A 21,035-nucleotide genomic window follows, 5' to 3' on the forward strand; every position below is an offset into this window, starting at 1 on the left:
TCCTTCTCCAAGGTTTGTCAGTCCAGCACCTTTAGCAAGCCTGGTATTTGCTATGAACATTAAAATGACTCTTTCCTACACCGTTGGACTTGCAGGAGTAGGTGGTGCACTAGAAAACGATGACCCTTCCAAAATGGTGATGGTGCTGGCTGCTACAAACTTTCCCTGGGATATTGATGAAGCATTGCGAAGAAGATTAGAGAAACGGATTTATATACCTCTGCCAACAGGTACTATTGCTACAAGCATTTTCCTTTAAATGTTTTTTCTAGGAAACTGTTCTTCACTGTATCTCTTAGGATTGTGAAGACCGTTGATATTTCTGTTCTAAATATTGCATTTGTGGGGTTAATAACATGGCTGGCTGTTTTCTTTAAAACAATTGCTTGGAGCTCAGAAACAATGAGCTATGGTATTTCATTACAGACCCATTGATGGGTTCTTACGTTTTGAAACCAAGTTAGTTTTAATGAGCCTGGAATGATTTTAAATGTTGCAGTCAATCCTTGAGTGATCATCAAAGGAAGCCTTTGGACTTTTTAAGAAATATTGCAAATGCATTCCCATGCCCTTGCAGATGAATGCAGAGAAGAGGATCCATGAATTATCACTTTCAAGCTTAGCACATTGTAAATCACTGCTTGCTGGCCTTTATGCCTAGACTTCAAGTCACTCAAAATGTAGCAGACTGATTGCTTTCCTGCCCAAGATGCCTTGGCTTGTATTGTCATTCATTCCTGGCTGTCCCTCGTATACCCTATTCATTTCAAGATTCAAATCACTTGAAGGTTGTATAGCTCTGTTCCTTCTTGGGACAGTGGATGCCTTGTGTCACTGCATGAGCACACAAGATAACAAGATGTGTGTTCATGGTGACAGCCGTTGTGATAGAGTTTAACAGGTATAAGAATATTTAATAGGTATACAGCTTGTTTTTTGCAGCTCACAGACAGTAATAGCTCATAACAGGATGACTGTCTTTTTGACCGATTAGTCTAAAATTCTATCCGTTTGCTCTGGTTTCTAATTGAACAAGACTTGCTTTAGACGTAGTGTAATACACCCTGCACTTCTTACATGAAGTAGATTTGCCACTGTAGCTGTGAGTTTACATTCTATCATCTTTTTCCGCATATGAGGAAGTTAAATTGTTCTGTGCGTCTCCAGATGATGTATTTACATTCATGCTTTGTAATTTGAGATCACCAGGGATTTCAGTTGGAAAAAGTTTAAACAAAATAAATAAATTGCAGGATCTGGTGTAGTGTGAATTTTATAATGTGATATTTCTAAAATGACATAAGGCCCTGGGAAAAACTTAGGAAAATATTGTGTTTTAGAGAAACATGCAGAATTGTGTGTCATATGTGCATCTATGGTGTTCTGTAAATAAATAACCCTTCTAAAGAAAATGCCCTCTCTCTGTACAGACCCCCTTTCTGGATTATAGGTAATTTTGTAAGGCACTTAGGTACCACAGTAGTATAAATACTTTCTATATTTTCTTTTTCACTGTTCTCTGTTAGTCACCAGGGACGCTTATAAAACAGGAGTTGTGCTCTTAAGATTTTATCTGCTCATCTTGCTGCTTCCCTCTCAAAGTGGTCATCCTCTGTTTTTAAGACATCAAAGCTGGTTGCTGTAGAAATGAAGATGCTGATGTAATGTACATTTTCCCTTGCAATAAAAAACTGAAAAGAAACCCTCTTTCTCTTCACCCTTGCCCCTCAAAATAACATAAAGGGACAAATTTTCAAATGTGGGTTCCCAAATCACAAGCGTAGGACTTGCATACACACATGCTTTGTGTGCAGAAAGGTTAAATTGGCTGTGTAAATGGGTACTTATTTAGTCAGTTACCATGGTATGGCCACAGCACCTGTGTTTGAAAATTGGCCAATGCAATTGTTTGTAAATATAATTTCTCTGTTTTCCATGAGGTTTCAGCAACTCTGTTGGGCCCCAATTCAGCAAAGCACTTAAGCATGTGCTTAAAGTTTAGCATATGCTAAGTGCTTTGCTGAATGCTCTCTACCGCTATGTAAATGGAAATATTTGTGTCATCAAGTCCATGGTGTTTCTAATAAAACTATGTAAATAATGTGCAGTCCAACTTCTGAACAGAAGGGTGTATCCCAGGGGTCAGGAGGAGCAGCAGAGGTTTGTAGGATCGCGCCTTTGTGTCTTGTAAGAATAATATTCCCTGCTGGTCAGCTGTGTACAGTGAGAAAATGATGCATAACAAGGTATGTGATTATACCAGAGACAGTATCTGTTTGTCTCAGGCACATTGTGCAGAATGAGGCAAATCGCTAAGTGCTTTGTCACCTGAGAAGTGTAAGCATTTGGTATGATTGCACTTCCTGAACTGTTTTATGAAGTGTCTGTACAGGATATTTTTTAACTACATGCTCTGCCAAAAATGTGATCGGTTTTGCTTTTCTAATATGTGAGTATCAAGGAGATCACTCACCACAGGTGCTGCCCAGTGTTCAGGCAGGTCATGCCAGGTTCTTTTCTTTCCTGGCACCCCCTGTTGAGAGCTGCTCTAGTCCTGTGGTAGTGTGCGCCTTCTGTGACGCAGCCCTCCTGCTGGGTGTCACGTTGCTGTCCACCCCTTCTGGAGTATAAGAGTCCAGCAATGGGATAGCCCTCTAGGTAAAGCAAAGGGCTCCCGAGTCAGGGTCTTGACTCTTCTGTCTTTAGTGCCTTCTCTCATCTAGATTGCCCATCATGGTTAGACTTCTGGCTTTGATACTCCTAGCCTAAGGGGTGGTAGAGCAAGCTCTCCACCAGCTTCCGCTCCAGGGCTCAGTAGTAAGCAGCTACATCCTGCACCCCAGAGTGCTACACTGCTGCTTCTCTGGGTCACTTGCTCCCTGTCCCCTCTTTTCACAACACATGAAGTACAGGAGAACCTCAGAGTTACAAACGTTTCCGAGTTACGAACAACCTCCATTCCCGAGGTGCTCATAACTCTGAGGTTCTATTGTAAAGACTTTTAATAACTGGAATCAAAGATAAAGTCTCAAACCTTCAGAGAATGTCTAGGCTCTTCCCTTCTGGTGTGGCAACTTTGCCAAAGGAGGGCATCAGGCAGCAGGGCTCCTGCAGTGCACCTTTCCAGGAACTCCAAATGTATGTCAGTTCACCTCCACTGTATGCTGCCTTGCTGAGCTGACCCATTCCTTTTGTGCTCCTCCTCCAAGCCATGCATGCTTTGCAGATATGGCCTGGGGAGGCTGCCTGGGTCCGGAGCAGCTGCTTATTCCCTTCCTTATTGGTGGCAGGTTTGTATAACCCATCATAAGGAGGCTTTTCATCTGTAGTTTCCATTTAAAGCCTAGATTGTGTTTGTCTTTTTGAGTATTTGTGTGTCATGGTGACTTGAACAAAAGTATTGTTAAACTTTAAACAAGTGATTCTTGTATCCTAGCAAAAGGCAGAGCAGAGCTGCTTAAGATTAATCTTCGGGAAGTAGAGATGGATCCTGATATACACCTTGAAGAAATTGCTGAGAAGATTGAAGGCTACTCTGGGGCTGATATAACTAATGTTTGCAGGTATTTTGTTCACTTTATTTGCAAACAAATCTAAAATCAATAATTATGTTACTCAGTAAAAGAGAGCAGCACCAGGACCCTACCATGTTTAAGGTTTGAATACATTTGCTAGCACTATTCAGTACACTAGTATGGTTCTTAGAAAGCATGGAGTCTGTGTACAAGATGTGATGGTGTCTACTATGGTTGTGGGAGAACAGACAGCCTGAGCAAATGTTTTGTTGCCATTGTCTGCTTTCATCGACTCATATTTTAATCTTCTAATCTAGTATAAAGCCGGGTGGTTTGGGGTTTTTTAACCCTGTGGGTTTAGGAGCTGGAATTTCCTGCTGCAGAGAGAAACAAGATATTTTACTTATTCCTATATAATATTTTCTATTGCAGTCATGTCCAGAGACCCAATCAGGACTCAGACGCACTCTGTGCTAGATAGAGCTGGCTGGAAACTGGAATCCCTATTCTGCAGGATATTCCAAAATTTAAAAAATACATTGCTTTGCTTTGAACCAAAAAGATCAATGACATTTCCTGCAGAACGGGAATTCCAAAATTTTGTTTTGAAAAAGTCAAAATGACCTTTTGTTTTGATCTTTTTCAAACATTTCAGTGGCTTTCTGCGCTCACTGGAACACGGTCAACCTGCCAGGCAGGGAGATGGGCAACTTGGGGACCCTGAGAGCTTGGCTGCCAAGGAACCATAAGCCTGGGAGCTTAGGATCTGAGGGTTCCAGGGCCTCCGGGGTCCCCCAGGATTTGCAGCAGACTGCCTGGTTTCCATCAGAATTTCATCAAAATCATTGTTACTGCAAAACATTTCAATTTAGAAGAATTTGCATTTTCTAATAGAAAAACGTTCTCCTGGAAAACGTCCAGCCCGTGCGAGAGCTAGGGGCTGTACATCAAGTACCAACACCTGGTCCCTGCCCAGGGGAACTTACACTCTACGAACATGTCTCAATAATTTGGTGACCCATATTTCTACTGATTAAGTGGCCATTAACCTGTGTTGAAATGACTCAAGAGTTTTGAAATCTTTGTGTTGAACTGTACAATAGTTAGATTAAATGTTCTCCTTCGGGCCTATATTCTCCCTTGCTGGGAAAACTGCAAAAAGAGAATCCAGAACTGAAAATTCCACATGGGCCATGCTGTGAGAAATGAGCGACATGCTCTTTTCTGGTGAGCAGGGGTTAGAAAGGGCCAGGGAAGAGTCTACCAGACGAATAGAACATAAAGATCTGCAGGCATTGGTGTCCTCAGCCCTGTGGATTAATATGTCACGTGCTTTCTGGCTGTCACCCTGCCAAAACTGGCAGCAGGGCTGAATTGCAAGTCAAGCTGCCATTGGCTCCCCTCTCCCCACCCCCCAGGGACTGCACACTGCTAAGGAGGTTGAAGCCATGGAGTGGGAGTTAGTGCTGCAACAGAGGGGAACAGAAGCTCCTGAGTGTTTCAAAAAGGAGGGAGCAGTTGAGCACAATTTTTTTCATGAGTTTAGTGACTGCATTGAAGTCACAAGATTCATCTCCATGAATCATTGTAAAAGGTTTTCAGTTTTATAGTTTTAATTATCTCTGCACATTTACCATATGCTTAAATGGATTTGGGTACCAATGCATTCTTTACATCAAATGAATGTAGTGATCTTGGAACATAGAGGCGAAGAAAGATGTGTTCTACATCTTAAAAGTTAATGCTTTCTTAAGTGTTCCTTCCAGTGAAGTCTGAGAATATAATCAAAATTCATATGGCTCACAGCACACACTACTGACACTTAGTTCCCATGTATTTTCCTTTGTTTCCAGGGATGCCTCTTTGATGGCAATGAGACGGCGCATTAACGGCTTAACCCCAGAAGAGATCCGTGCACTTTCTAAAGAGGAACTTCAGATGCCTGTTACCAAGGGGGACTTTGAGCTGGCTCTGAAGAAAATCTCCAAGTCTGTTTCAGCTGCAGACTTGGAGAAGTATGAAAAATGGATGGCGGAGTTTGGATCTGCTTAACCTCAGTGACATCTCTTCTGTGCTATAGTTTTTTTTAATCTTTTCCTGTTGTAAACTGTAAAATGAGTTAGAAATGTTTTAAAAGGTTTAATAAAAGGTTTGATATTTTTTTTCATCTGGTGACAAGAATCTCCCTCCTCCCCCTTTTAAATTTTGTTATGCTTGAAAGGAACAAAAATGGTAACCCACACGAGACATAAAGATGCTTTCTGACTGAATAGTAAAATGCATAAATAGCAAGGGAAAAATACACTTTTGAAGATAAGCTGCACTTTTCCAGTTAATGTCAGTGTTCCTTATTTTCACACACACTAGTCCTTTCATGGCCCAAATCTGTAAATCAGACATGGGAGGGTGATGAGAGAAACTAGCAGAGACTTGCTGCACACCTTATTTGTAGGAATCGCTGTATTTCTAGTAAGGATCAGGTTCCTTGCCCGTGTATGTGGTACTGAAGTTACTGTTCGGCTGCTGCTTCTCCTTTCTCCAGCTTATTTTGAGAAAGTACATGGGTAAAATTGGCCTTGTTTACAGTAAGCAGAGAGCAGTTTGCATCAAGACTCAAATTGTTAATGATTTTGTTGGAAACTTTCAGCCTGATTTTCCTCCCACTGTCACCAATTTTACACTGATGTAACTTCACAGACTTGACTTTACGCCAGTGGAAGTGAAAGGAAAATTGGGGCACTTGATTTCTTTTGGTCAATCTTAGGCCACATTTGCACCAGTTTAACCAAAGCTGTGATTTTTAAACTGATTTTAGTTGACCCTCTACTCTTGCACTATTACTCATCCCCCTATAGTTTGTTTGTGTTTTCTAGATATTTTTTTATTCTTATTTATTAAACACCAATAGTGTGCTTGACTCAATTCAAGACTAATACCAAGCCCAGTCCTGCTCCTAGAAGACAGACACAGGACACGGAGCTCTCGTTTTCCTATCAGTCACAAACACTCTCTTTCCTAGACTTGGTACAGGACAACATTTGTTTATGCTGTGGAACTGTTTTTGCAGTTAGAACTATTTTATGCAGTTTTCTTAAATGTGTAAAAATGCTTGGACTGGGGAAATGATTAATTTTGGTAGATTGTCTCTCTTCTACCCTCCCTCCCTCCCCCCATGCCAGTGTAGTGCTGAAAAATGCTGGATTGGCAGCTTTGGAGAATAAAGGCCTCCGTCCCAGAGTGTGGCTGTCACACTGGAAGTGGCTGTGCTGGCCCCTCTCCACACGAGTTTGTACCGGAGCTTCCTCTGCTTGGAACAGAGAGAGAGTTCAGTTTCAGTGGCCATCCTGTCCTTGGCCTCTCTGCTGAGGCTGTCAATAAGGCTGCCAGTTGTGACGATGGGGATTGTAACATCGACCTGTTCCTTAGGAATTAGACCGAGTCCACTTTTCATATAATCGCCAAACTGCTATGGCATGGAAGCAACTTCTTGCTATAAGTGACTTTGACCAGACCTAAAAAGGTTCCATCTACCAACTCCACCGAGCGAGCCATTCCTTCATAGTACCTGCAGGACATGGCCAGAATTGTTTAGATGAATTGCTAGTGCAAACACAACTCTGGCACCTCACCCATTCACTTGTTAGGGGAGAGAGATGTCTGGGATTTATTCTACAGCATATAACTGGTTACGTGGGCTACATTTGCAATAGTTTAGCCATGGATTCATTATCTGTTGATGCCTTGGATGTAGACAGCACCTTGGGCTGAGCCTGTGAACGGTACGGTTTGCTGTTTTCAAACAAAGGGGCTGCTCTAACTTGAATGGAAAAAATCCTAATAAATGTCCTGATGACTCTCATTCATGTTGCATTGTACTTTTGTTTGGATGCAGACTTTGGACTCAACTGTAGTTCTTCTGGCCCAAGCCCCTGTGGCTGACTTGGGCACGATGCCTCTTGAGCTCTGGCAGTGCAAGGGGAGCACAGGTGCTGCAGAGACCTTCCAAAGGGTGCAGCATTTGCTCCACTGGCCAGAGCTGGGGAAAGGGAATTGTGGCCCCTGCTGTGCTGTACCCCTGCTGGGAGAGGCTATGGGGTTCAGGGAACACATGGACTCTCGTTGTGGTCATCCCTTGCATGGTGGAGAGAGAAGGCTCCATTTGCCCTCTTTCCCCTGACCAGGTTGCTGCATTTGTGCAGGGCTGGGCACATTTGGACCCCTTGCGTTTTCACGTATCCCTAATGATACGTGTGACCATCAGACCAAATAAAAAGGCAGTCTCGGAAGTTGCAAGAGGAGCAAGTGGAAACCAAGTGTAATCTGTATTGTTCTAGAACAGAATTCATCCCTACTCAGGCAGTCAGCACAAGCCCTGTGGGCTTACATGGGATTTAATTGGTTCATTGCCCTTTGCACAAGAATGAATGTCACCCCTAGTGAATAGCTGAGCCTTTCCTGGGGTGGGAGAAAAGCTTTTAAAAAATTGCAAGCTTCCATAATTACTCCTTGCTCCTTCGTGGGTAGTGAAGCTGTCAGACATTGCACTTTCCTGTAATTACTGTTGTTCATTTGATTTTTAATGTTATTCTTTCATGTGGCTACTACATGGTGTGACGGAGCAGGGAGCAGGGCAGATTTGACCTGGGAATGTTGCAGGGGGGTTGCATTGGGGATGGGAGACTTCCCTTGAAGGAAGCTACCTGAGCTGTAACCTGAGCCTGGAATGGGGGTGGGGAGAATTAACACCTTCTGCCCGGGAGACTGAACAAAGGAGAGGAGGAGCTGGGAGGAGGAGTTTTTGGTTTGGTTTCAGTTTGGGCTGGGTGGTGCAACGCAGGGAACCCCAAGCTGGGGTCTAAGCTCCCTGAACCTCCCAGAGGGACCTAATTGAGGGGGTCTGATGGTACCTACACGCTCTGCTTGAGACTGTGTTCCTGTCCTTGAATAAACCTTCTGCTTTACTGGCTGGTTGAGAGTCGCAGTGAATCTCAGGAAGAGGGGTGCAGGGCCCTGACTCCCCCCCACACTCCGCAACAACTGGTGGCAGCGGCGGGATCTACTGCACCCCGTGGACGGCGCTTCCTGCAGTAAGTGACTGGGGAGCAGTAAAAGAAGGGGGATTGACGGGGACCAGGCGTGCTGAAGAGTGAGAGAGAGACGGTTATTACCCCTGGGAGTGTGTGACCAGCGAGAAGGACTTTTGCAGTAACAGGGTCCCCCGGGGGGATCGCAGCGAGTGGTCCCAGGGGCGGAGGAGTCTGCAGCTCAACCCTGGCAGAGAGGTGGTGACCTCGAGAAGGGCTGGCACACTAGGGGTCCCCCTGGGGACTGTGGGGAGCTGTAAGCACACAGGCCGGTGAGTGGCCAGCAGGAAGATGTATGCCAAGCGGCTTAAGAGCGACCTGGTGGAGCTGTGCAAGCAGAGGGGGCTGCGCAGTGGGAGGCTCACCAAAGAACAGCTCATTGCCCGGCTGGAGGCGGAAGATCGCGCGAATGAACTGATCCCTGTGTCTCAGGGAAGCAGCCTGGCAAATGCAGCGCAGGCACCAGAGTCTGTCCCAGCTGGGAGTGGTCAGCCGGCTGCTGAGGGCTTCCCGAGACCCCTCCTTCCTATGCCTAGGGGAAGGGTGGGAAGGAGCCCAGCAAATACCGAAGGCGCCGTGACCCCCCGGGCCAGCAGGGGATCCTCCCGGCGAAGCTCGCCGGCCAGCAGAGGATCCTCCCGGCGACGTTCGGCATCCGTGGAGCGGAATTGGCTGGAATGGGAGAAAGAGCTAAAACTGAGAGAGCTGGAGGATCGTGAACAACAGAGACAGCGTCAGCATGAACGGGAGGAGAAAGAGAGACAGAGACAGCATGAAGAGAGACAGAGGCAGCATGAACGGGAGGAGAAAGAGAGACAGAGACAGCATGAAGAGAGACAGCATCAGCATGAACGGGAGGAGAAAGAGAGACAGAGACAGCATGAACTGGAACTGGCGAGATTGAAGGGCAGCGAACCCCCGGCTGCGGTGAGTGAGGGGGGACCCAGGACTGCACGGAGCTTTGATAAGTGCATCCTGGCCCCACGCAAGGAGGGGGAAGACATGGATGACTTCCTGGAGGCCTTTGAGACGGCCTGCGAGCTGCACCGGGTTGATCCCGCGGACAGACTCCGGGTCCTTACCCCCTTACTGGACCCCAAAGCCGTGGCATTGTACCGCCAACTGGGAGAGGCAGAGAAAGGGGACTACAAACTATTCAAAAAGGCCCTGCTACGGGAGTTTGGGCTGACTCCTGAGATGTACCGGGAAAGGTTCCGGAGTCAGGATAAAACCCCTGAGATCTCATATCTGCAACTAGCCGTCCTCATGGAAAGATACGCCAGCAAGTGGGCTGATGGGGCCCAGACGAAGGAGGACCCGATTAAACTGCTGGTACTGGAGCAACTGTATGAGCGGTGCCCATCCGACCTGAGGCTGTGGTTGGTGGACAGAAAGCCAGAGAACCCGCGACACGCAGGGCAGCTGGCCGATGAGTTTGTAAAGAGCCGGTCAGGGGGTGGCAGGGAGGAGCCCCAAAGGAACAGGCCCGCCGCGATGCAGAGAGAGAGTCACCCTGGAACCTCCCAAAGGGGGAATATGGGGAATCCCCTCCCACGGGGAATGCCCAGCGTCAGGGACAACCGACCGGCTCGAGGGGACCCACGGGACATGAGCTGCTATTACTGCGGCCGAAGAGGCCACGTTCGGGCCCAGTGCCCCAAGCTCAAGGACAGACTGAGCAGACCGAACCCGCACCGGGTTAACTTGGTAGAGGCCCAGACGGACGAGGGGCAGGCTTCTCATGCAAGAGGGGCTGACAGCTTATCAACTGCTCAAGAGAGAGAAGGGCCCCAGGCCAGCTTCTCTGGGGGGCCAGATGCTCCGGATTCAAAGTTCTCCGTTTACAGGGTTGGCGCGGGGCTGTCCCTGCGGAGCGAGTGCCTTGTTCCCCTGGAGGTGGATGGGAAGAAAGTTTATGGATACTGGGACACGGGCGCAGAGGTGACACTGGCCCGGCCCGAGGTGGTGGCCCCAGATCGGGTGGTGCTCAACACCTTCCTGACCCTGACCGGGGTGGGCGGGACCCCATTCAAGGTTCCCGTAGCGAGGGTACACCTGAAATGGGGGGCCAAGGAGGGCCCCAAGGACGTAGGAGTGCACCACCATTTGCCCACTGAGGTGTTGATGGGGGGGGACCTAGAGGACTGGCCAAGCAGCCCCCAGACTGCCTTAGTCGTGACCCGTAGCCAGAGCCGGCGAGGGGCACTACGCCCTAACCTTGGGAAGGATGTCACACCGGAGGCACCGAACTCTACCCGGGTGGGGAGGGAACACCCAAGGACAGGGCTCGGGGTGGCTGGGGCTTCCGACCCAGCCGACGAGAGGGAGCAGGTCTCCATCCCTTCCCCAGCTGCCGAGTTCCAGGCCGAGTTGCAGAAGGACCCCTCCCTGCGGAAGCTAAGGGGCCTGGCTGACCTCAGTGTGGTACGGACCATGATGAGAGGATGCAAGGAGAGGTTCCTGTGGGAGAAGGGGTTCCTGTACCGAGAGTGGGCTCCCCCAGGGGAAGTGGAGTCGTGGGGGATCAGGAGGCAGCTGGTGGTTCCCCAGAAGTTTCGCCACAAGCTACTGTACCTGGCCCATGACATCCCTCTCGCAGGGCACCAGGGGATCCGGCGCACCAGGCAGAGGCTGCTACAGAACTTTTACTGGCCCGGGGTCTTCACCAACGTCCGGCAGTACTGCCGATCCTGTGACCCCTGCCAGAGGGTGGGGAAGGCCCGGGACAAGGGGAAAGCAGCGTTGAGACCTTTGCCCATCATAGAGGAGCCTTTCCAGAAGGTGGCCATGGACATAGTGGGACCTCTCAGCAAGACGACCCGGTCTGGGAAGAAATACATCCTGGTGGTGGTAGATTTTGCCACCCGCTACCCCGAGGCAGTGCCCTTATCGTCCATCGAAGCAGACACTGTGGCAGATGCGCTGCTGACCATTTTCAGCCGAGTGGGGTTCCCCAAGGAAGTCTTGACGGACCAAGGGTCCAACTTCATGTCGGCCCTACTCCGGTGCTTGTGGGAGAGATGTGGGGTCCGGCACAACTGGGCCTCAGCATATCACCCCCAATCCAACGGGCTGGTGGAGAGGTTCAATGGGACGCTAAAAATGATGCTGAAAACATTTATGAATCAGCACCCGCAGGACTGGGACAAGTACTTACCTCACCTGCTGTTTGCGTACAGGGAGGTACCCCAGGAGTCTACCGGGTTTTCGCCTTTCGAACTGCTATATGGAAGGCGGGTAAGGGGGCCCCTGGACCTGATGAGAGACGAATGGGAGGGGAAGGCCACTCCTGATGGAGAGTCGGTGGTGGAGTATGTCCTGACCTTCCGGGAACGACTTGCCGAGCTCATGGACCTGGCCAGGGAGAGTCTGGCCAGAGCCCAGAGGAAGCAGAAGGTCTGGTATGACCGCACAGCACGGGCCCGCGCCTTCGCCACTGGGGATCAGGTGATGGTCCTCATCCCCGTGAGGAAAAACAAACTCCAGGCCGCCTGGGAAGGGCCCTTCAAGGTTGTCAAGCAACTAAACGAGGTAAACTATGTGGTGGAGCTGTCGAACCGGGCACACCACCACCGGGTGTACCATGTGAATATGATGAAGCCATATTATGACAGGGGGAATATGGTGTTGGCCGTGTGTGGACATTGGGAGGGGCAGGGAGATGACCCTTTAGTAGATCTATTCCCTGGGACAAGAGCTGGCTTCCCCGTGGAAGCAATTCCCCTCTCTGATCGGCTAACCCCTGCCCAGCGAGCTGAGATCGGAGGGGTGCTGCATCTGTACCAACAGCTGTTTTCCAACCAGCCTGGACGCACTAGTCTGACTGTCCACCGGGTGCAGACAGGATCGCACCCGCCTATAAAATGCTCCCCCTTCCGAGTCACAGGGAAAACTGCTCAGGACCTGGAAAGAGAGGTCAATGACATGCTGGCTTTGGGGGTGATCCAGCCGTCTTCCAGCCCTTGGGCCTCGCCGGTGGTGCTGGTCCCCAAAAAGGACGGGTCGATCCGGTTCTGTGTGGACTATCGGAAGCTCAATGCCATCACTGTAGCCGATGCCTACCCCATGCCCAGGCCGGACGAGCTCCTAGACAAGCTGGGAGGTGCTCGGTACCTTACCACCATGGATCTTACAAAGGGCTATTGGCAAGTGCCGCTGGATGCAGATGCCAGGCTGAAATCGGCCTTTATCACCCCTCTGGGGCTCTATGAGTTCCTGACCCTGCCTTTCGGCCTCAAGGGAGCGCCGGCTACCTTCCAGCGCCTGGTGGATCAGCTATTGAGGGGGATGGAGAGTTTTGCCGTGGCGTATATCGATGACATCTGTGTCTTTAGCCAGACCTGGGAGGACCACATGTCCCAGGTTAGACAAGTGCTGGACCAACTCCAGGAGGCTGGGCTGACCGTAAAACCGGAGAAGTGCAAGGTGGGGATGGCTGAGGTATCCTACCTAGGCCACCGGGTGGGAAGTGGCTGCCTAAAGCCGGAACCAGCCAAAGTGGAGGTGATCAGAGACTGGCCCGCTCCTCAAACCAAAAAGCAGGTCCAAGCCTTTATTGGGATGGCAGGGTACTATCGGAGGTTCGTGCCCCACTTTAGCGCCATAGCCGCCCCCATCACTGAGCTGTGCAAGAAGGGGAAGCCAGACAAGGTGGTCTGGACTGAGGAGTGCCAGGAGGCTCTCCGGGCGCTGAAGGAGGCTCTGGTCAGTGGCCCAGTTCTGGCAAACCCAGACTTTGACAAGCCCTTTATGGTGTTCACCGACGCCTCAGACACGGGACTGGGGGCGGTGTTAATGCAGGAGGATGAAAAGGGGGAGAGACACCCCATTGTGTACCTGAGCAAGAAGTTGCTACCCCGGGAGCAGAACTACGCGGCCATCGAGAAGGAATGCCTGGCCATGGTGTGGGCCCTCAAGAAACTAGAGCCATATCTCTTTGGGCGTCACTTCACCGTGCACACCGACCACTCTCCCCTGACTTGGCTGCACCAGATGAAGGGAGCCAACGCCAAGCTCCTGAGATGGAGCCTGCTCCTGCAGGATTATGACATGGACGTGGTCCATGTGAAGGGACGTGACAACCTGATAGCGGACGCATTGTCCCGGAGAGGGAGCCCTGAACTTCCCCAGGTCACTGGTCAGAGTGACCCCGCTCAGTTCAGTCTCGAAGGGGGGAGAGATGTGACGGAGCAGGGAGCAGGGCAGATTTGACCTGGGAATGTTGCAGGGGGGTTGCATTGGGGATGGGAGACTTCCCTTGAAGGAAGCTACCTGAGTTGTAACCTGAGCCAGGAATGGGGGTGGGGAGAATTAACACCTTCTGCCCGGGAGACTGAACAAAGGAGAGGAGGAGCTGGGAGGAGGAGTTTTTGGTTTGGTTTCAGTTTGGGCTGGGTGGTGCAACGCAGGGAACCCCAAGCTGGGGTCTAAGCTCCCTGAACCTCCCAGAGGGACCTAATTGAGGGGGTCTGGTTGTACCTACACGCTCTGCTTGAGACTGTGTTCCTGTCCTTGAATAAACCTTCTGCTTTACTGGCTGGTTGAGAGTCGCAGTGAATCTCAGGAAGAGGGGTGCAGGGCCCTGACTCCCCCCCACACTCCGCAACACATGGGCACTGCAGAAATTAAAGGACCCAATGAGATTATCTAATTAGTACTACTGGAGTAGTGCCTTGGTCCCCATTGTGCTAGGCACTGTACAAACAGAGAGAGAGTCCCTGCCTGAAGAGCTTACAACCTAGGCAGACAGAAGACTGGAGGGGAACTGGAGGCAGGAAGTGACTTGCCCAAGGCAATGCAGCAGCTCTGGGACAGAGCTGGAAACAGAAGCGCTTCTCCTGATACCCAGTCAGGTGCCCTACCCACTAGATCATGTTGCCCTTCTCTATAGGTCCATCTTGTAACAAAAGTCTCCTTTGCTACCGTGATTTGCTAGGGTTGGTTGCCTCAGTAAACAGGGGTCACGCTTGGGGAATCAGTCATGGACTTTTCCCTCCTATCCCTTCAAATTCTGATCGGTGTTTTGGGCTTTGAAGGTTACACTTCAGCTTCCGATCTGGTGGGTGTGGCTGTAACTCCAATGAAATCAAAGGGATTGTACCTGCTACAAGTGACCGCAAGACTCTAACATTGCTCGCTGGGCTGCTGCACAATGCGAGTGGCCCCCGCAAGGTGCATTCAGCCACCGTGATTCAGAAAGTCTCAAACGTCCACATGTTCTTTTGCGTCATGTGACGCAGTGACCCGCCTGCCAATGAGTGTGCTGGGAGGATGGAGTGATCTTAGGAGAGGTTTCATTACCTTCAGCTCCTCACTCAAAGTGCCACTTTAAAGTGACAGGTTTTAGAGTAGCAGCCGTATTAGTCTGTATCCGCAAAAAGAACAGGAGTACTTGTGGCACCTTAGAGACTAAGAAATTTATTTGAGCATAAGTTTTCGTGTGCTCAAATAAATTTGTTAGTCTCTAAGGTGCCACAAGTACTCCTGTTCTTTCCACTTTAAAGTGTTAAGCCACCACATCGCATCATCGGAGCCATCTGTGAAACAAAATTCAGAGTGGTGGGGACTTAAATATTCAAACACTTTTTGAACCCATCCACACATGCAAGACCAAAATGTTATATCACTGAGACCCCCATAATAAGCCTTCTCTCCCCCACCTCAATCAATTTTCTCGTGTTGATGGTGCCCTTATAGAATGTATTTCACAGCTGCAGCACAGACTTGTGAAAATGCCCCCAAATCACAGATTTTATTCTTTATCTGTATCATGATAGCGCTCAGAGGCCCCAGTCAGGATCAGGGCCCCGTTGTAAAACCACACTGTAAGAGTCTCTGCCCCAAAGACTTCGCAAGATGAGGCCCTAATCCTGCATTGCAGCTCCCTGCAGTTGGATCCTTGAACCGGCACAAAGCCCCACTGAGGCCAATGGGGGTTCTGCAGGAATCTACCTCACCTACCAGCTTGCAGGATGTAAGAGTGAATGGGGAGGGAGGACAAGGCTAACAGTGACAAGAGCTCATGGTTACCTAGATTAGCTATGGGCACAATTAGCAGGAATCAGCTGACTTTAAAAAAAATCTCTCTGTAATTGTGACAGTAAGTCATAGCTTTCATTTACATAAGAACGGCCGTACCGGGTCAGACCAAAGGTTCATCTAGCCCAATATCCTGTCTACCGACAGTGGCCATTGCCAGGTACCCCAGAGGGAGTGAACCTAACAGGCAATGATCAAGTGATCTCTCTCCTGCCATCCATCTCCATCCTTTGACAAACAGAGGCTAGGGACACCATTCCTTCCCATCCTGGCTAATAGCCATTAATGGACTTAACCACCATGAATTTATCCAGTTCTCTTTTAAACGCATTTGGTGATGCCTGAACTACCATGGGCACAAAGTCCAAAAGAACCGCAATATAGGACAACAATTGGATCACTTTGTGTATATATATTTTTGTTCAATGTGTGGCCTCTCAGTATTTTGTACCTAAATTGCAGGGGAACTTGTTTTAAAACAGTATTAAGCTATCTCTTTCCAAACATCTGTGAACATCTCTCCTGCTGGCACCATTAATGTTGTAACCTTAATAAATTGGTTGTATTGATAAACATGGAGAGTCTTTCTCTGTTTGCTCTTGCAACTGTTTTCCTGATGTTTGATCTACCCTAGATTGAGATTTTTCAGCATGTGGTGTTGATATTTGAGTCACTAAAACTCTTGGCAGCCAGGGACTGATGTTCACAGAATCTGTGTTTTGGATCGAACCATCAGTCATGCTTTCCATTCTCGGCTGGCCTTTTGTGGCCACAAGCTATAAAACAGTGTATGTTGCATGGCTGATGCTGATGGAGGAAATGGGAAAGGCCCTCTCTGATTTTCAGCAGAGAGTTAATGCCCTGCTCACACCTCAGACAGTTGTTCAGTTCTACTTTATTACCTGCTCCTGGGGCCTGAAAGTCTAATCAGGCACTCAAGAAGCTATATGATTAACAGCTTGCTAACCAGGCCTTTCAGAAGGGTAAGCTCCAGTAACTATCAGAGGAGAGGGCACATGGCAGAGCTGGGATGAGAACCCAGGTTTCCTCAAGCCAAGTTGTGTGTGTGTTTTCTAATTATGTTAACTTTTTTAAAGGTATTTTGTGGTCACAATATTCTCCAACACTTCAAGAATGAAGCTTGCTGACCAAAGGACTGTTCTTTCCATTGCTGAACCTGTTGATCCATCCCACCAGCTGAAAGGAAGGTAATTTCACATGGAACCTGTAGTACACCCATTTAAAGAAAGAGAATACAAAGTTGCACCATACTGCTCTGGTCACTGTGAAAGAATGTGCACACACCTTGTAAAGGGAGAGAGTGCACCAAACTATCTGGATAGTTAGAGAAACAATGAGATCATGTGATACCAACCGAGGAGGAAATGTGAAAAAATCCTTCCATCAATTGTGGAATAAATTGTCCTGAATCAGGTCCAGGAATGTAAGCTGCAATTAGGGACCGTTGTTCCTATCTGTGATTACAGTGCTTGGTACATTTTAAGCATGACTATAATGCAAATTACATTATTGCCCATTTGTGCATAAGTGAAAACCTGGGAAAGTGCAAAGTGTGAGTGGTACTCATCAGTCACCAGTGTAAAGTGAGTGGGCGTAATGGATGGGGATTGATTTGACTCAGCAAAATGTCCACATGGCAAAGGCACAAAGAGGGACCATTTGTAAGCCAGTGGCAGGTATGCAGCCAGGCAGTCTCTCAATGTGCCCATGAGGGAATAAAACTTGTATAAAGCCACCAGTGGTGGGGGTGAGGGTTGCCACAGTAAACAGCTGACACTGTGGAAGAATTGTAGCTATGGGGTTGTCAGCTGAGCAGTGAACTGGCTTCAGAAGTTTTCTTTTACGCTACAGTCTACTTCTGTAATGGCCAAGAGACCCAATGTTCCTGTATCATCCAATGCAAAGCCTGGAGGCTGAGCTGCCGCAGACATATGCTGCCTGAAAGGTCATGCTGCATGCCATTGTTAAGCTGGGGGGGGGGGTTACTTTAATTCAGATAACGAGATGAGTGACCTCCCCCACATCATCAATGTCCCTTCAGAAGGAATGGCCCTCACTGCATCTGCATAAACCACCCTAACTAAGGGAACTGGGACCACAGATAACTGAACTACATGAGCCAGTAGCAAAAATCCCCAACACCAGATGGGGAGGGCTCTGAGTTACTACAGAGAATTCTTTCCCAGGTGTCTGGCTGCCGGATCTTGTCCATGTGCTTAGGATCTAACTGATCACCATATTTGGGGTCAGGAAGGAATTTTCCCCCAGGTCAGATTGGCTGAGACCATGGGGTGTTTTTTGCCTTCCTCTGCAGCAAGAGTCACGGGTCACCTGCAGGTTTAAACTCGTGTAAATGGTGGATTCTCTTAACTTGAAGTGTTTAAATCATGATTTGAAGACTTCAGTCACTCAGCCAGAGGTTAGGGGTCTATTTAGGGAGTGGACAAGGTTCTGTGGCTTGCAATGTGCAGGAGGTCAGAGATGAGCATGATGGTCCCTTCTGACCTTAATGACTATGAATCTAAATCACACTTCTGTCTTGCAGACTGGAGGCGACTTTTGAATCATTGCATGACCCTTGCACAGTCCATGAATTGAGCAGCACATATTTTAGGCCTTCTCTACCTTACAAGCATAACCCTGTGTCTGTAACCAGTTTATGACCTGTTCATCTGACCCAGTTACAACAAACACGGTTGAGCTGTGGCCACAGGAGCAGCTTTTTGAACAATATAAGTGTGTTTTTTTCCCCCATCAACTACAAGACCTTATTACCTGTGTCTGCATCAGTGCATTCTGGGAAACTCTGGGCAGCAATCCCATAGCAGCTCAATAGAGAATCAGGAGAAGAGGGGAAGGCACTGTGGTGTTCCCAGTTCTCATGGCTGTCCCTATAGAGTTAAGGGGGTGTGGTTGTGCTGTGTGCTAACTGCATCACCTGGTTTCTGTAACTGTATGGCTTCTTGTTCTTTCCTGTAACATTAACACTCTTCTCAGGGTTAGCTGGTGAGACTTCACTGAGTATTTCCTGCTATTTTGAATGTTTGAGTTTGGGGGTTTGGAGTCCCCTGGGCCCAGCAGGACCTACGGAGCAGTTGTGTTCCAGCAGCGTTAACGCGCCATCTCAGTGAAGGGTTTTGTCAGGGAACACTACCTCTGATGTGCAGCGAAAAACACTCTCATGAGCGCTGTCCTCGGGCACAGCAGTGTAGCTTTGTGCAAAGTCTCCCAAAATATGTCTTATTAGCTTAACAAAGATATAGATGCTCTGAGCCCAATCTCAGCCCCTTACTGCCGTTAGCGAGCATTTACTCATATGAGTAGTTCCATTGGCGTGAGGATAACCAAGAATGGGAGGAAGGCTTTCACCAACTGGCCTTTGGAAAGCAAAAGGGGTAGAACATGTTTGCCTAAAGAAACCCGAGAGTCCCTAAGTCGTGTTTTTCCACAGGGGCAGTGAAAATGTCTCTGCTTTTCCACCTCTCGCTTACACAGCTGCTGTGCGCTTGTGCTGTGCTTTATGATCCCAATATACCTTGGAATGTGTGTAGATGTTTTCGTGTCTCTTCCCAGATGTCTTTCACACACGGATTGGTTCAACAGGCACCTATCTTGCTTAGCAATGGGTGTTCTTGTATAGGCTGTTGTGCCATTTATAATTGGGCAGGTTGATTGTATGAGATAAAGTGAAATAAAGGTCATTGGGCTGGTGAAGGTGAGAGGAAATGTGCGGAATAGCAATTGGGTAGAAAGTAACGGAAACCATAGCAACTCTGTGAAGGGTTTATAAATATAACAAAAGAAAAGGGAATAGCCTGAAGGAGCTGCTGTGCTGACAACACGCTGCAATATGCATGTTGATCAGAATAATGCCGTATTCACCTCTGTGCCAATCAGGACGACGTACTGTAACAAAATGTGTCTGCTTCGGAGACTGAAGGATGGACTGCCTCAGTCACTAGCTTCTAATCCTGCCTGGTTTCTCAGGGCTTTGCCGGTCTCCATACAGGATTGCTAAAGATGCCAAAAGGGCTCTCTTTTATTTAGGCTGTCACGGAGTCACAGGCTCAGTGCTCTACAACTGCTCTGTATGAAGCCAGACAGGACTCTGGCATAGTATGCCTCAGCCATTGTCGCCAGGGCATGAAGCCTTTTCAGCTATGGCCTTCCTGGGTCTGACCCCTGTTCTCACCAGGCACTTCTCTCAGTGAGTCCACCTGGACGGGACCCCTGGGGAAGCCACAGGAGACATGCACCCCAACTTCACATTCAGTAGTGACTCTCAGAAGGGTTTATTAGTTGACAGGAACATAGCATAGAACATAGCTTGTTAGCACAGAAAGCAGGACAATTCAGTAAAGTGCATCTTGGGGAAAGGGAAACCTAAGTCTTGGGGTCCTGGCCCTCCCCCTAGAGTCCCAAACAGGTTTATAGATTCTAGAGCTGGAAGGGACCTTGAGAGGTCATCACGTCCAGTCCCCTGCCCTCATGGCAGGACCAAATATTGTCTAGACCATCCCTGATAGACATTTATCTAACTTACTCTTCAATATCTCCAGAGATGGAGATTCCACAACCTCCCTAGGCAGTTTATTCCAGTGTTTAACCACCCTGACAGTTAGGAACTTTTTCCTAATGTCCAACCTAAACCTCCCTTGCTGCAGTTTAAGCCCATTGCTTCTTGTTCTACCCTTAGAGGCTAAGATGAACAAGTTTTCTCCCTCCTCCTTATGACACCCTTACAGGGCCGGCTTTAGGTCAATTCCACCAATTCCCCCGAATCGGGCCCCGCGCCTAAGAGGGCCCCGTGCCCAGTGGCAGGGCCGCCGGAGGGGAGGGGAGAAAGAAGTAGCCGAGAATCCCTTCCCTAGCTAGAGGCTCCTTTTTAATTTTTACTCACCCGGTGGCGCTCCGGGTCTTCGGCGGCACTTCGGCAGTGGGCCCTTCACTCGCTCCGGGTCTTCGGCAGCACTTCAGCAGCAGGTCCTTCAGTGCCGCCGAAGACCCGGAGCGAGTGAAAGACCTGAAGACTAGGAGCGCCGCCCGGTAAGTACAAGCCCCACGTGTTTTTTTTACGTGGTTTTTTTTTTAGTCATCCCTGCCGGGGCCCCGTCGAAACTGTTCGAATCGGGCCCCACACTTCCTAAAGCCGGCCCTGCACCCTTATGACACTCCTGAAAACTGCTATCATGTCCCCTCTCAGTCTTCTTTTTTCCAAACTAAACAAACCCAATTCTTTCAGCCTTCCTTCATAGGTCATGTTCTCTAGACCTTTAATCATTCTTGTTGCTCTTCCCTGGACCCTCTCCAATTTCTCCACATCTTTCTTGAAATGCAGTGCCCAGAACTGGACACAATATTCCAGTTGAGGCCTAAC

At 48.7% G+C, this 21,035-nt stretch overlaps 1 protein-coding gene across 2 annotated transcripts in view; it reads left to right on the plus strand.

Annotated features, from left to right (window-relative positions):
* The window catches only part of KATNAL1 (katanin catalytic subunit A1 like 1), a 55,606-nt gene extending 48,232 nt beyond the window's left edge, over positions 1-7,374 (plus strand). For both annotated transcript variants that reach the window (XM_054015369.1, XM_054015371.1), the window contains 3 exons: positions 96-230; positions 3,437-3,563; positions 5,369-7,374. In XM_054015369.1, the coding sequence (XP_053871344.1) occupies positions 96-230; positions 3,437-3,563; positions 5,369-5,567 (461 nt within the window). In that variant the 3' untranslated portion in view covers positions 5,568-7,374. The remainder of the gene's footprint in view (positions 1-95; positions 231-3,436; positions 3,564-5,368) is intronic.
* Positions 7,375-21,035: the final 13,661 nt, after the last annotated feature.

This window comes from Malaclemys terrapin, chromosome 1 (genome assembly GCF_027887155.1).
Source record: "Malaclemys terrapin pileata isolate rMalTer1 chromosome 1, rMalTer1.hap1, whole genome shotgun sequence".
Classification (NCBI taxonomy): domain Eukaryota; kingdom Metazoa; phylum Chordata; order Testudines; family Emydidae; genus Malaclemys; species Malaclemys terrapin.